The 16225-nt window shown below is 43.2% G+C and overlaps 1 protein-coding gene across 1 annotated transcript in view; it reads left to right on the top strand.

The window, feature by feature from the left end:
* Positions 1–15897, top strand: part of SNX16 (sorting nexin 16) — a 63716-nt gene extending 47819 nt beyond the window's left edge. The window contains exon 8 of the mRNA XM_082257765.1: positions 14934–15897. Within this exon, the coding sequence (XP_082113891.1) occupies positions 14934–15039 (106 nt within the window). The 3' untranslated portion in view covers positions 15040–15897. The remainder of the gene's footprint in view (positions 1–14933) is intronic.
* The last annotated feature ends 328 nt before the right edge of the window (positions 15898–16225 follow it).

Below are 16225 nucleotides of genomic sequence, written 5' to 3'. Positions count from 1 at the left end.
AAACAACAAAAATGACAAAAATCTTTCCCTTTGTTAGTAAACGCGATAACTTTTGCGCAAACCAATCAAAATACGCTTTTTGCGATTTTTTTTTTTTTTTTTTTTTTACCAAACATATGTAGCATAAAACAAATTGGCCGAAAATTTTAAAAAATTTTGATTTTTACTTTTTTTTGGGGGGGAATTTCATATAAAAAAATGTGAAAAATATTGTTATTTTTGCTAAATTGACGCTCTTTTGTTTATAGCGCGTGATCAAAAAATCGCACAGGTGATCAAATACCACCAAGAGAAAGCTCTGTTTGTGGGAAAAAAAGGACGTCAAATTCGTTTAGGTACAGCGTCGCACGACCGCGCAATTGTCCGTTAAAGTCACGCAGTGCCGAATCGCAAAATACCCCCTGGTCAGGAAGGGGGTAAAATCTTCCGGGGCTTAAGTGGTTAAAGCTTTGATAAAGTGGAACTAAAGGGAGGATATTTCCCTTCTCAGTGAGGAATGAATGAGAGTACTCGCAAGAACAAAGCACTTTGCCAAAGAAAACTGTGATGTACACCAAGGCAATGGCACTGCCTTGGTGTCACGAATTAGAATGGAAAGGCGCATGTGCACAATGCAGGGTTTAAAGTGTTTCTAAAGCCTTACTGTTTTTTCGTTTACAATAGTTTTTATTGAAAAATATTTTACAAGAGAGAGGTAAAATCACATTATAAGATAACATTGAGGTAATGCTTAGCCATACATAAACTTACAAAAATAAAGTCAAATAACCACATATGGTAGAAAATCAGGACCTGTTGAAGTCCATGGTTGTGGTGAGCCTAGCCTCATACATAAGGATAACAAAATCTTACAACCATGTTACTTGGCAGCTTACCCGAGCCTAAGGTCAAATGAGCCACTTTATCGTAGCAGTAAGCCTTAAGGTTTTTATTGTAATGCATTCTATGCATTAAGGTAAAAACCATCCAATGCTGCATTAGCCTCCTCAGCCCCTCCTTTTAGATTTGCCTAAACCCGATTTCCAACAAGCGATGTGCACAAGTGCAGCTGCTCTCTCTGTTCTTTCCCTCCTTACTGGACAGATTGATAGCAGTGGGAGCCATTGGCTCCTGCTGCTGTCAAATTCTGTGATAAGGGGGTGGGGCTGAGCTGCACAGTCGGGGTCGATAGACGCAGACAAGGTGACTCAGGAGTGAACCCGCTCGATTACCCACATAGAAACTGGCTTTCTATGGGGGCAGACGCAGAAGAGGAGGAACTAGGAGCGCTGGTGGGTGACCCCAAAAGCATAGAATCGGTGCTGCTCTGTGCAAAACCATTGTACAGAGCTGGTAAGTAGAACATGTTTTGTCTTTTGATACAAAAAACCTAAAGCTTTAATACCACACTATGCCCTGTGTACTTCATGTAAAAAATGTAAGCTTGCTGGTGGGTGAAAGTTAAAAAAAAATTATGTTAAATTCCGCTTTAAGTGCCGGTTCACATTGGTGCGATGCACCAATGAGTTCACACTGCCATGTGCGAACTGCTGGGAGTGTCAATACAAAGTGCTGCACGACGTTAGTCCGAATGCGATGCAAATTCAGCCATACAGTATGTATGGCTGAATTTGCATCGCACAGACATCGTGTGTGATTTGCAGAGCAGTGCAGTGCGAATCACATGCAAAGTCTGACATCGCTATAATGTGAACTGGCACTAAAGGAACTTGAACCAACATTTGTATAGGTCCACAATGAGGCAAACTTGTCATTAAAATTTACACACGAACATGCAACATGTAGTACAAAATCGTATTATATTAAGTAAAATAGGATCAGTTGCTTTGATTAAAAAAAAAAAAAAAAAGAAAACTGTTGTCCCTCTCAAAGTGCCTTTTTTAAAGCCTAGGTAAAGAATATATGGTCTTTAGTTATCAGGACCATTAGGGTGTTTCATGCCATCAGAGACTGGAGAAAGTCTATAATTTTCAGATTGCAGTTATATAGGAGGATCTGCAAGACTGATGTGCAGCACTGCTGAGCAAGAATCAGAGCCTGCATATTTAATGAGAACATTTGGCTGCCTGTTTACTCATATATATATAATTACAGACTATACATGGAAACAAGGTTTTTGTGCAATAACAAACGCTGATAAGATTACTCACTTTACCTTCAATGAACTTTTCTGTGTGGCCTTGCCTGGCCGCGCACAGTTTTTGTAAGTAAAGCAAGCCAGTGGGGTTCTCAGGCCTAGTGCGCATGTACGCCACGGTTCTAATACTCCTATGGACGATGGTATGTACTCTGCTGAATGGCTGGGGACTGTCCTGAGTATGGACCAGCCATTAGAAGGTGTGAAGAACTCAGGAGCCCGCTAAACTAAATGGGGTGGGGAATATAGTTTAAAGGACTAAAAGAAAACTCGCTCTTCAAGCTGAGTTCTTACACATGAGAATAAAAAATTAAATGGTGAGAAGACATATTTGTAATGACAATGACTTTGTGATTATCAGTAGGGTGACCTTCCAGTCATTAAAGCAGAACTTTCAGTATTTAAGAGTTGAATCTGTTCTCTGCTGCATGTGTATAAATGTGACATTTACATTGCCTTATTATGCTTCTTTTTCGATAAAGTTCTCTTGAAGTGCACAACTAAAATCCATTTTGGCAGCCGGTTAAAGGTACCATTTGCATGTAATATTTCTGCTTTAATGGATAACAAAGTGCGGTTCTTACCTGTGGCATTAGTGATCTAGTTGAAGGGTAGATTGCTGATCAGTTGCTTTTGTGACATTATAGACTACAATGTTCTTTTTTTGTCTCTAGTAAAAATGATCTGTGTTTTAAGGAACATCAGGTATTGCAGTTATGCATTCACTCAAAATCTTTAAAGCAATAATAAACCCTCAGCGTTTTTTAGCTTAACATTTTGAGCACAAAAAAATAAAATGACCCATGAACTTGATATTTGTTAAAATTCTTATCCCAGCACTTGCAATTATTGACTTTAAAGTGGTTCTAAAGCCTAAAGGTTTTCTCCTTAACCCATTCTATGTAACAGAATCCCCTCCTTCACTCCTTGCCCCCGCTTACACTTACCTGAGTCCATTCATGATCCAGCGCTGTGCATGAGAGCCAAGGCTCTCTCTGCTCTCTCTCCTGTCTGGGCTGATTGATAGCAGCAGGAACCATTGGCTCCCGCTGCTGTTAATGAAGTTCTGTGACAACAAGCTGAGGGCGAGGCCGAGCCGTCTGGTCAGTGTCAATAGACACGGAAAAGGTGGCTCAAGAGTGCCCCTATAGGAAGCGCTATGCACTCGCAGTAGAAAAGGCACCAGGAGTGCTGGCGGGGGGTCCCCAGAAGAAGAGGATCGGGCTGTTCTGTGCAAAACCATTACACAGAGCAGGCAAGTATAACCTGTTTATTATTTTATTTAACAAATTAGCCTTTAATATCGGTTTAAGTCCTGCTAACTCCTGCTCTCTCAGGGCTGCTTCTCTGAACTTTCATTCTTCACAGGAAAGAGTTGTCAGTGGATAGTACCAGTTTGTTAGCTTGGAGAGGAGGAGGGAGGAACCTGCAGGACACCGCTTTTGCCTGTTCTGACATCTTTGGCCAATCATGGTAGCCGTTTAATTTCACTGGCATTGTAGCAGAGCCTCATTCATTCTCTGCTTTTGGCTGGCATAGTGGATTCCAGGTTACCTACAGTATCTAACAAAAGTGAGTACACCCCTCACATTTTTGTAAATATTTTATTATATCTTTTCATGTGACAACACTGACACTTTGCTACAATGTAAAGTAGTTAGTGTACAGCTTGTATAACAGTGTAAATTTGCTGCCCCTCAAAATAACTCAACACACAGCAATTAATGTCTAAACCACTGGAAACAAAAGTGAGTACACCCCTTAATGAATATGTCCAAATTGGGCCACAATGTCAATATTTTGTGTGGTCACCATTATTTTCCAGCACTGCCTTAACCCTCTTGGGCATGGAGTTCATCAGAGCTTCACAGGTTGCCACTGGAGTCCTCCATGACGACATCACGGAGCTGGTGGATGTTAGAGACCTTACGCTCCTCCACCTTCTGTTTGACGATGCCCCACAGATGCTCAATAGGGTTTAGGTCTGGAGACATGCTTGGCCAGTGCATCACCTTTACCCTCAGCTTCTGTAGCAAGGCAATGGTCATCTTGGAGGTGTGTTGAGGTCGTTATCATGTAAAAATACTGCCCTGCAGCCCAGTCTCTGAAGGGAGGGCATCATGCTCTGCTTCAGTATGTCATAGTACATGTTGGCATTCATGGTTCTGGCATTCATGGTTCCCTTAATGAGCTGTAGCTCCCCAGTGCCAGCAGCACTCCTGCAGCCCCAGACCATGACACTCCCACCACCATGCTTGACTGTAGGCAAGACACAGTTGTCTTTTTACTCCTCACCTGGTTGCCGCCACACACGCTTGACGCCATCTGAACCAAATAGGTTTATATTGGCCTCATCAGACCACAAGACATGGTTCTAGTAATCCATATCCTTAGTCTGCTTGTCTTCAGCAAACTGTTAGTGGGCTTTCTTGTGCATCATCTTTAGAAGAGGCTTCCATCTGGGACGACAGCCATGCAGACCAATTTGATGCAGTGTGAGGCGTATGGTCTGAGTACTGACAGGCTGACCCCCCACCTCCTTAACCTTTGCAGCAATGCTGGCAGCACTCGTACATCTATTTTCCAAAGACAACCTCTGGATATGACACTGCGCACATGCACTCAACTTCGTGGTTGACCATGGTGAGGACTGTTCTGAGTGGAACCTGTCCTGTTAAACCACTGTATGGTCCTGGCCACCGTGCTGCAGCTCAGTTTCAGGATCTTGGCAATCTTCCTGTAGCCTAGGCCATCTTTATGTAGAACAACAATTCTTTTTTTTAGATCCTCAGAGAGTTCTTTGCCATGAGGTGCCATGTTGAACTTCCAGTGACCAGTATGAGAGAGTGAGAGCCATAACACCAAATTTAACACACCTACTCCTCATTCACACCTGACATCTCGTAACACTAACGAGTCACATGACACCGGGGTGGGAAAGTGGCTGATTGGGCCCAATTTGGACATTTTCACTTAGGGGTGTACTCACTTTTGTTTCCAGCGGTTTAGACATTAACGGCTGTGTTAAGTTATTTTGAGGGGACAGCAAATTTACACTGTTATACAAGCTGTACACTCACTACATTACATTGTAGCAAAGTGTAATTTCTAAAGTGTTGTCACATGAAAAGATATAATAAAATATTTACAAAAATGTGAGGAGTGTACTCACTCTTGTGAGATACTTTTATATACTGTAGGTTGCAAGATTTTTAGCAGCATTTTATTGTAGTGTTTTTACTTTTTTTTTTTTTTCTTTTTTTCTGTTAAAATTTTTTGTAAGGCTAGCAACCTTTTATGTTTCTAAAACTGGTTGGTAAGTGAAAAGGTCTGCCTTCATTCTGAGGGCCCTTTCACAGTGGGCGGATCCGTTTGAGCAGGTGGATGACAGGTCCGTCTTCGCTCACTGTGCTGAGACAGACTTGTCAGAGTCTTGCTCCCCTCTATGGGGAGTTAGGATGAAAACGATCCTCCAGACGGATGAAAAATAGGGACACCATCCATCTGGATTTGACAAACAGGATCGAATCAGATAGGGACCGGTGTCAGCAGATGTCACGACTCCATAGAGGTGAATGAAGGGTCTGACAGGCGGTCCTGATCGGAAAGCCTGTGTGAAAGGGCCCTAACCATCCAAATAATCTGTGGTGGTGTAAGAAAAACTGCTGCTTCAGCAATTTCTTTAGATGTGCATAAGTCCTATGAAAGTGTCTCAACAAATATGAAACTCCTATTGCAAAGGAATTCTTCAAGATGTCTGGGGGTTGGAGGGATGGGGTGCCAATACCATGAGCAGGGTATAAGAACTGTAGGGAGTACTGCTGCCATGATATAAATGATATATATTCAACATTTTTGGCAGCGTTAGACAATTTATAGCTGGTTGCAGAGTAAAATGCAAATTTGTAACCTAAGCAGGTACGTTTTAAAAAACAGTAATGTATTAAAGCTAACTAGATGGAACTTAATAATAATAATACATTAAATAAAAAAAAAGTATTGCACTCAGAAGTGATGTATAGGCCAGTGATAAAAAGCTGTACTTACCAGGATGTCATATGCAGTTTAGACTTTATCATGATTGCGGTCATGTGGGGATGTGTAGTCCAAACTATCACATCATACCTCGGACCCCTGACTGTGCCCTGAGGAAGGAATGAAGGCTTGAAACATGTCCGTAGCGATGTCCTAGGCTTGCACAACGACAGTTATTGCCTGTGACTATTGGATCCTATTGGAGTTTTGGCTGAGTTGCATGGTTGCCCCAGTGACAATCTGGATTACACTTACCCAGATTCTAAATTGGCTAATTTGACTTGTATCCAGTTTAACCAAGTGACTATTTATTAACTTTTAGCAGGGCTTTGTAGGCTGTCATTGTGGTGTTTGTTTTTAATTTTTTTTATACATTTTGTGTAAGTGCCCGATTCAGTCTTAATAATCAACCTTTTGTAATTCCCCTTAGAGCAACTTTATATTGACGTACTTTGGTTTGGGCGCAGCACGATTTATGCATGTGTTTTGCCCACGGTTTTTCACCATGTGTTTTCATGAAAGCATACTACATCTTTGATGCGCTTTCAGAATATGCACGGTCTAAAAGAAGTAAATGGGAATGCACTTAAAACTGAATATGAAAAATGCTGATGCATCGCTCTTTACCCAAACCCCTGAGCACCAGTTTGAACACTGCCTTACAGTAAATTCAGACTGTGAGAGCAAGAGGCAGCACTAGGAGTTGTGCTTAGGGTCATTGTCATGCTGGAAAGTCCAAGAGCGTCTTCTGCAGGTTTCCTGCAGAATATGGAAAATTGTCTGCCAGTATTTTCTGATAACATGCTGGATTTATCTTGCCATCAATTTTCACCAGATTCCCCTGTACCTTTAGAGCTCATAAACCCCCAAACACCAGTGAGCCACCACCATGCTTCACAGTGGGGATGTTATTCTTGTTGCTATAGGCCTTGTTAACCCCTCTCAAAACATAGCGCGTATGGTTGTGACCATAAAGCTCTATTTTGGTCTCGTCACTCCAGAATATTGTGTCCCAAAAGCTGTGAGGCGTGTCGAGAGGTTGTCAGGCATTATGTAACCAGGCTTTTTTGTGGCATTGGTGCAGTAAAGACTTTTCTGGCAACCTTGATTATGCAGCCCATTTTTGTTCAAGTATCGCTGTATTGTGCTCCCTTGAAACAAAGCAAACCATTCTTCTGGCAGTTGTATCAAGAGTTGGTATCAAGAGATCCTTGAATTTTCCACTTCTTAAGTGATTGGACAGTACTCACTGGCATATTCAAGGCTTTGAATATCTTTTTATATCCTTGTCCATCTTTATAAAGTTCTGTTAGCTTATTATGCAGGTCTTTTGATCTTTTCTGCTCCCCATAGCTCAGTATCTCCATATGAGAGCTAACAAACTCATTGACTATTAAACACAGACACTAATTGCAATTTACCACTTGTTGACCAATCATGCACCTGGTATGTCACTGGTTTCAAGTGGTTTTACCAGGAGGATGGTATTATCTCGGTACCGTTTTTTTATAGCCGGCAGTCGGCTCTCTTGTAATAGCAATCGGTGCGCCTAACTAGCAGCTCAATTTCTATTACAAGCAGCGGGATGGGATGTAAACCTGCTCAGCCAGCCAAAGCTAAGCTGGGATTGGCTTTGATCGGCTCTCTGCTATGGTAACCAGGAGGGTGATGACCTGACATCACACCTGGGTTACCCGGATGTAAACAGACCCATTTTTTATAAACTCGAAAGCATTCAAAAACACTGATCTTGGTGTTTTAAATGCCTTTAAGTGCAGAGGAGGGATTTGGGGTCTTATAGACCCCAGATCTCGCTATGAAGAATACATGCCTATTGCTGTAACAAGGATGTTTACATTCTTTGTGACAGCAATAAAAAGAATCCAAAAAAAGACCAAGTGAAAGCAATAAAAAAATAAATAAATAATAATTAAAAAAATTATATAAAGTGCCCCTGTGCTTGCGCACAAATGCAAACGAGATATCACTGGGAACTTCAGATCATGGACAGTAATTCTAGCACCAGTGGTAACCTTACAGGCTTTTAAGGCATCAACTATGGATAATAAAATGTATGTAATTTGTCGCGGGTGCACGGGCATGCACAATTTTAAAATGTGACGTATTTGGTATCTATTTAATCTGCGTAACATCCTCTTTAAAATGTACATAAAATACAGTGTGACATAAGAAATTGAAAAACCCACCAATTCTCTAGGGCATGGGTAGGCAACCTTTGAGAGGTGGGGGTCTACCTGAACAATATGGAAGCGATCAGAGATCATCAGGATTCAACGCCTTTTCTTTTTTTTTACACTATGTGCAGTTACCTGCGTTTTTTGCTCACAGATAAATGCTTGTAACTACAATGACCTACAGAAGACAACAGTTTTCTTTGTGTCGTGTTCACACCAGAAAACTGTTTCTCTGTGTTCCAGAGATGTGTGATAATATGCAACATGTTTGCATAATAGCGCATCTCACTGGATGTCCCTGCATGTCACCGCACAGCAAACGCAATGCACCACGCTGCTGTGCAGTGACATGAATATAATATCACTTTGTGCAGTGACACACAAAAAAAGGGAATTGTTACGATTAAATGTGCATCAAACCACATCAGACTTAACCCTATTGCCAGCTCACTGCATCCAAAACGTACAGCTGTGAACGGGCCCTTTTCAAAAAAAATTAACTTGCAAGGCTCCGATAAAAAGTAAGAACAGCATGAAGAAAATTTAAGCCGATGTCGCTGTAAAAAGATAAACTTGGAACACCTTAAAAGTTAGCTTCAGTGGCAGAGGTCAGTTGGATGTATTGTAGTATACAGAGGTCAGTAGTATGTGAGACAGTGTACAGGGATCACTAGTATGTAGGGCAGAGTACAGGAGTCAGTAGTTTGCAAGGCAGATTACAGGGGTCAGTACAGCAGGGGATAGTGTCAGTAGGGCAGAGGTTGGTATCAGTCAGTAGGACAGAGGATGGTGACAGTGGAAGGTGTCTTTATTGAAGTGCATGGTGTCTGTAGGACAGAGGATGGGGGACAGTAGTTCAGTGATATATTTGTACAGGAAGTCATAGCAGGGCCGAAATGTTTCTCATATGCAGAGCAGGGAAGCAGCAGAGATTCTCTACTGCTCTTTCTTCTGGTGCGATAATCCCCGCTAGCGTATTTCCACTCCCCCAGACTGACACACCCCCTTCTCCAACTACCAACCCCCACTGACAGACCCTGCCCCCTACTGACAGATCCATAACCTCCCAACTATGCCCCGCCCCACCCCACCACTGATAAAACCTCACCTCTTTCCTCTCCCTGTACATTAATCAGTGGGTGCTTGAAGTAGAGCCCACTAGAAACATGGTAAAAATTCGGGCAACTCAGGAGTTAATTGTGAGCCACCCAGTTCTGTCTAAAGTGGTACCCACCTAATTCCTGTGGTGGTGTGTAGCTGACCCTCCTCTCCCCCTGGAGGGTTTTGGGGTAGACGTGGTCCCCTCCTTGGATTGGTCGGATCCCCAGTTTCTCCTCCTTTCTGCAGGCACCCCCCTAAAATCTGTCCCCCAACCTACCCTCCCTCTACATATGCTGAGGCTGTGTGGGTTGTCTTAGCAATAATCACAAACCAGGTGCTCCTGGGATGCTTGTAGGGGGGAGGGATGGAAGTAAGCCTGTGAGGCTCCCCAGCAGTTGTTCTGCTGTTAGCCAACTAATGGCTCAGTAAAGAGATTCGCACCCAGGGCAGCCATAGGAAAAAATCTAGTCCAGAAGTCAAAGCAATAATCACAAATCTGGTGCTCCTGGAGTGCCTTAAGGGTGGAGGGATAGAAATAAGCCTCTGAGGCTCCCCAGCGGTTTTTCTGCTGCTAGCCAACGAGCATAGGAAGGGTGCTGATATGGACAAAAGTACATGAGGAAGGCAGCACATGAACCACACCGGGATGTAATGGAAAAGGAAGTCAGGTGAACATCCAGTATAGAAAGGGTTAACAGTTTATTGGTATTGATAACCGAAAAACAAAGTACATAAAATGCTTACATCCTCCTGGGCTGGAGTGGACAAGGGCACCTGGCAGCAAGCAACACGAGTGCGAGGAGGTCAGTCTCCCAGGACTGCTGAGCAGTGTGTACACAAAGCCAGAAACCAGCCGGCGCGAGGATGAAAGGACTCTGCTGTAGTTCCGTATCGGTGACATCAGCCGGACAGGTGCCACTTTTGGGGAAATACCAGGAACCAGGGTGGAACACAAGCTATATGGTTGCCATGACTACATGTTTTGCACTATGCGCTTTATCGAGTCATCTCGACTCGATGACTCGGCTTTGTGTACACACTGCTCAGCAGTCCTGGGAGACTGACCTCCTCGCACTTGTGTTGCTTGCTGCCAGGTGCCCTTGTCCACTCCAGCCCAGGGGGATGTAAGCATTTTATGTACTTTGTTTTTCGGTTATCAATACCAATAAACTGTTAACCCTTTCTATACTGGATGTTCACATTACTTCCTTATCCATTACATCCCGGTGTGGTTCATGCGCTGCCTTCCTCATGTACTTGTGTGGGGGCAAGGCGCAATGGTGGTGATTGGGGCCGGGGGGGGGGGGTGCGCCGCTAGCGACCAGACGATCGGCTGTGCGGGGGGGTGGGGGGGTTGTACCTGGTGGCAACCATGATTCCGATTGAAGAGTCCCTGGCCTTTAAGGATCCGGTTGAAAGGAAGACGGGAGGCTGTGGCCCACAATATGTACACTCTTGACTGGTTCAGCACTAAGGCGGGTATTCACCATCAGCCTGGTGTCGAAAACTAACCGAGTGGGCTAAGCTTTTACACCGTGACCTGGAGGGAGAACAGCTCCCCTCTGCCTTTACTGAGCTGGTGGACCAGCTGGTCCAGGGGCTGCAGTTTATCTGTGATGCCTCTTTGGATGCAGCTCCACTAGTGGTTCGGCTCTCTTGTTTCGGCAGTGGTCCTTCAGCGTGTATTTTTGGCTCAAATGCTGGTCTGCGGACAAGACTTCTAAAAAGGCCTTGACTGATCTTCTCTATCCAGGAGATAGCCTGTTTGGAGCTACCCTGGATGACATTATTAAAGGTCTCACAGGGGAGGGAAGAGTACCTTCTTCTGCAGGCTACTAAGGGCGAGGAACCCCGTCGTAGACGTGGGCCCTCCTTCTCGGCTCATAACAAATGTTTACGTCACTCAGGGTCAACTGACAAGGGCTTGTAGGCTTTCAGGGCCGTCTCTGGAGGATCCAAACGAAAGTGGTCTTGTAAGGCGAGAGCCGGCTTCTCCAGACCCGCAAACAAGGCTCTTTCTGCATGAAGGTGCGCCCTCACCCTTATCGGGGGTGGGGGGACTTATTCGCTGGTTCCCAGACCCGTGGACTCCCCCGGTACAAGACAAGTGGGTCCACAAAGTCATTCGGTCCGGCTACAAGATCAGGTTTTTGCTCTTGTGCTCCGACAAGGTTCTTTTCTTCGAACTTGTGCAGTTCCCCGGACTGCTTACAGGCTCTGTTTTTGAGAATCTTCGGGAGATTCCCTTGCTTACATTGTCTGATTTTCATTTGAATGAAGACATTGTGTTGCCTTCCCTGTGTCCAAGGCTTAAACATCCGAAGGTAATTGCCTTGGATGCCTTGGATGTGGTCTAGGCAATTGCGGTATACTTGGCAGCTACAGAGTCTTTTAGGAAGTCAGACTCCCTATTTGTGCTCACAGATGGACCTCGGAAAGGGTTGTCCGCTTCCTCTGCAACCATTTCCAGATTGATCCGACAGTCGGTTATTCAGGCCTATTCTATTAGGGGTCAGGTTCCTCCTTTCCCTGTCAAGGCGCACTCTACTCGGGCGCTTAGTGCCTCCTGGGCCTTCCATCATACGACGTCAGTGAAGCAGGTTTGCAAGTAGGCCACCATGTCATCAGTGCACACTTTCACAAAGTTCTATAAAGTGGATTATGTTGGCATCTGTGGATGCTTCTTTTGGCCGCATGGGTTTGCGGGCTGCTGTTTAGAGGACCTGATCCTCTTTGAGGGTGTATTTTATTTTTTAAATTTTTTTTTATGTGGGCTCCAATTGTTTTGGTTGCCTGTTGCCTGGTTGGCTACTGTTTAGCCTTGGGAATTTATTGCTGTTCCCACCCCTCATGTTTAACACTGCTTTGGAACGTCCCAATGGTTATGAAGATCAGGAGCTGTGTCCGTCACTGAACAAAAGAAAAATGGGATTTTGACTTACCGTCAGCACCCACCTCTCTGTGGAGTTAAAATTCTTCTGACACTGCTTATAACTAAACTGAGTACCTATAGCAGAGAGAGGGAGTATACCCCCTGGGACTGCCCATAGGCATAGCCAGATTCTTTTTCTACCTAGTATACTACTCCATATTGTTAAAGGGAAAAGGGAGGAAGGGAGGGGGAGGGAAGGGAAAAAGGGAAGGGACACAGGAAAGGTATTGGAGGATTGGTGGGACTTTGAGTGAGACTCCTGCCTTGGGTCTCCATCCCTATGTCTACTTATATATGTAGAGCACATAGTGCTCAAAAATTATTTGGGACTTTGTATGAGATGTGGCCACTGGGCACATGATGTTATAAATGATATTGCATATACCTGGGCTGGTGAGCACAAAACAAGTATAGAATCAATTAACATCATGTGTTTTTGTACAACAATTTATCCACAAGTTTCATCTGGCATACACGAATGTTTTGTAGTACCTCTTTGAATGTTGATTCATGTTGTCATATTTTTTACCAAACCTTATATATACATACCCCTTTTACCCCCATTGTATTGTATTTATATATCATTGTCAACTGCCATTTATACAATATTAAAACACATGAGGTTAATTGATTCTATACTTGTTTTGTGCTCACCAGCCCAGGTATATGCAATATCATTTATAACACCATGTGCCCAGTGGCCACATCTCATACAAAGTCCCAAATAATTTTTGAGCACTATCTGCTCTACATGTACTAGTATCCTACTCCTGTAGGGGGCAGTAAAACCCAATGGTTATGATGTTCAGGAGCTGTGTCTGTCAATGAACATCAGAGAAATGGATTTTACAGTGTCAAAAATCCCATTTTTTTTTTTTTGGCATAATCAGTCAGATTTTCAATATCGATGCCAAAATTTCACGATTTCTGCCAGGTTATACAAACCTTTGAGCACAACTGTGTGTGTAATATATAAATATATATATATAGTGTATGTATGTGTATATATATATATTTAATATTGTCAAAAGTATTGGGATGCCTTCCTTTACACGCACCACCACCCTTTGCAGCTATAACCATTCAACTCTTCTGGGAAGGCGGTCCACAAGGTTTTGGAATTTTTCGATGAGAATGTTTAACCATCCATGTTAAAGCTGTTATATGTCCAAAGGGTGGGCCAACTCAATATTGAACCCTACGGACTAAGACTTGGATGCTATTACAGTTAAAATGTGGGTGTAAAGGCAGGTGTCCCAATACTTTTGGTAATCTAGTGTATCTTATTTTTTTTTTTTATTAACCACTTAAGCCCCGGAAGATTTTACCCCCTTCCTGACCAGGCCCTATTTTGTGATTCGGCACTGCGTGACTTTAACGGACAATTGCGCAGTCGTGCGACGCTGTACCTAAACGAATTTGACGTCCTTTTTTTTCCCACAAACAAAGCTTTCTTTTGGTGGTATTTTGATCACCTGTGCGATTTTTTTTTTTTTTTTTTTTTTTTTTTTTTTTTTTTTTTTTTTTTTTGATCATGTGCTATAAACAAAAAAAGAGCGTAAATTTTGAAAAAATAACAATATTTTTCACATTTTTTTTTATATGAAATTCCCCAAAAAAATGTAAAATTCTAAATTTTTTTAACATTTTTGGCCAATTTGTTTTCTGCTACATATATGTTTGGTAAAAAAAAATCGCAATAAGCGTATTTTGATTGGTTTGCGCAAAAGTTATTGCGTTTACTAAGGGAAAGATTTCTGTCATTTTTGGTGTTTTTGTTTTTAACGAGTAATAGCGACGATCTGCGATTTTTTTTTTTTGCGGGACTGCGACATTGCGGCGGACAGATCGGACCCTTGACTGACATTTTTGACACTTTTGGGGGTACCAGTGACATTACTACAGTAATCAGTGCTATACATATGCACTGTTACTGTAAAGATAACACTGACAGGGAAGGGGTTAACTTTATTTGAGAAGGAGGGGTTAAGTGTGTCCCTAGGGGCGTGCTTCTTACTGTGCAGGGATGTGGCTGTGTGTGTAACAGCAGAGATCTACGGTTCTACATAGCAGGACCGTTAGATCTCTGCTGTTACACAAGGGAGAGTGACAGGCGGCTTTGTTTATACTAGCCGCCTGCCTTTCTCCCTCTGTAACTGACGATCGCGAGTGACTGGCGGACCCACGCGCAGGGGGGTCCGTGAACGAGCGGGGGCGGGAGCGCACCTCCGGCGGCGCGCGCTCGCCCCCCTATTGGCTCACAGGCTAGTGACGTACCAGTACGTCACTTTGCCTGCACGTGGCTGACCGCCATAGTATATATACTTGCGGCGTTTGGCAAGTGGTTAAGACTTTAAATGAAGTTTTTGGATAAAAGCTACTATAAGTGCGGTTTTAAAAGTATAGTTATACAAAATAGCTACAGAGCAATTATATTCACATTGTTAGATCCATTTTATTGATAGAAGTAGGCAGTCTGCATTCACTTTGTTTACAACTAACCCTTGGTGTTTGTTCTTTTCTTATTTCCTAGCTCTTATAAAGACAGCCATGAGAACTGCTGGAGTAAGTCTTCAGATGGAGAGCCTCCGCCAGAGATAGAAGTTGCTGAGGTGGCAGATCCAGACGAAGACATCTAATGTGCCTGTATACACTGGACGATTTCTGCTCATCCTTAGGGGTTTATGTGCCATCCAGTGACGTAATAGAGCCTTTAACTCACTAATGCGGGATGTTTACATGCACAGATAACACTAAAACAAGAAAGTGCCGTCTTTGCTGCTATGTCGCCAGCTCATTGAAGTTTGCTATACAATCCGAGGACATAAGGGGGCTTGGCTTGCACCTTAGAACTGAATAAACAAAGCCCTTTTTTAGATTCCTGCACATTAATGATACATTTCTGTCTAGCTGTGTCTGTGTGAGAATGGCATTGTTTCAAGCACTTTTGTTGAAGTCCGCATTAATCTCATCAGTGCCACACGGGCCTCTTCTGCTTTGCCAAGTCTGCTTCCTGCTTGCTTTCTTTTTCCACACAAAGAATCACTTGTTTCCTGCTGTGGATGTTGCCAGTCGTGTTATTTTAATCAGTGACGGCTCAGAGAGATTTTCTAGTAACTGAGCAACAATATACAAGTACAGGTTGTTCTATTATTAGAGCAGTGTGTGACTCGTGTAACTCTTCTGTGCAGGCAGCACACCTGACCTCCAGAAGCTCCCTTGGAGATTCATTGTAAGTTTCCATGAAGACCTGAAACCTTTGTGTACATTGGTGCTCAGGAAAGCACTACAGTCTAAGGGATCTTAAAATGGCTGCTTTTCAGATTGTTAAAGAGAACTTGTCATGAACGGAGATGGAATTAAATACTGTTTGTCAATTTATGTTTAAAATATGAACTGCCCTTACGCAGCATTTTGGTCTTCTAATTGCTTGTGTCATGATCCATTTGCAATGCAAAATCAAATGTGTCCCAATTCTCAGAGAAGAGCTATAAGCTGTGTTTAAAGTGACGCCTTTCCTCACATTGATCTGTAGAATCGGACCATTGGGACTGACCAATGAGGTGACAACATATTAGATATAAATAAAATTTAAAGATAACTGAACTTTTTAGCTGATATCCCCATGCTATGATAGTGACTACAGGGCCTGCATGCCCAAGCCCAACCCCCCCCCCCCCCCTCCCAACTTCCCAGGGTCTGCAGCCTCTTTCGACTTGCGTACAGCTACGCTGCTGTTACTCCAACACTCCAACAGAGGGAGACCTTGGAAAAAAGGGTTCTGCAGTAAACTAAATTTGTGTCCCGCCTCCCAGGAACTCAATG

Source organism: Pelophylax lessonae, assembly GCF_965119305.1.
Source record: "Pelophylax lessonae genome assembly, chromosome: 5".
Classification (NCBI taxonomy): Eukaryota; Metazoa; Chordata; class Amphibia; order Anura; family Ranidae; genus Pelophylax; species Pelophylax lessonae.
The sequence above is the reverse complement of the archived record's forward strand: the minus strand, read 5'-3'. Positions and strand labels throughout refer to the sequence as shown.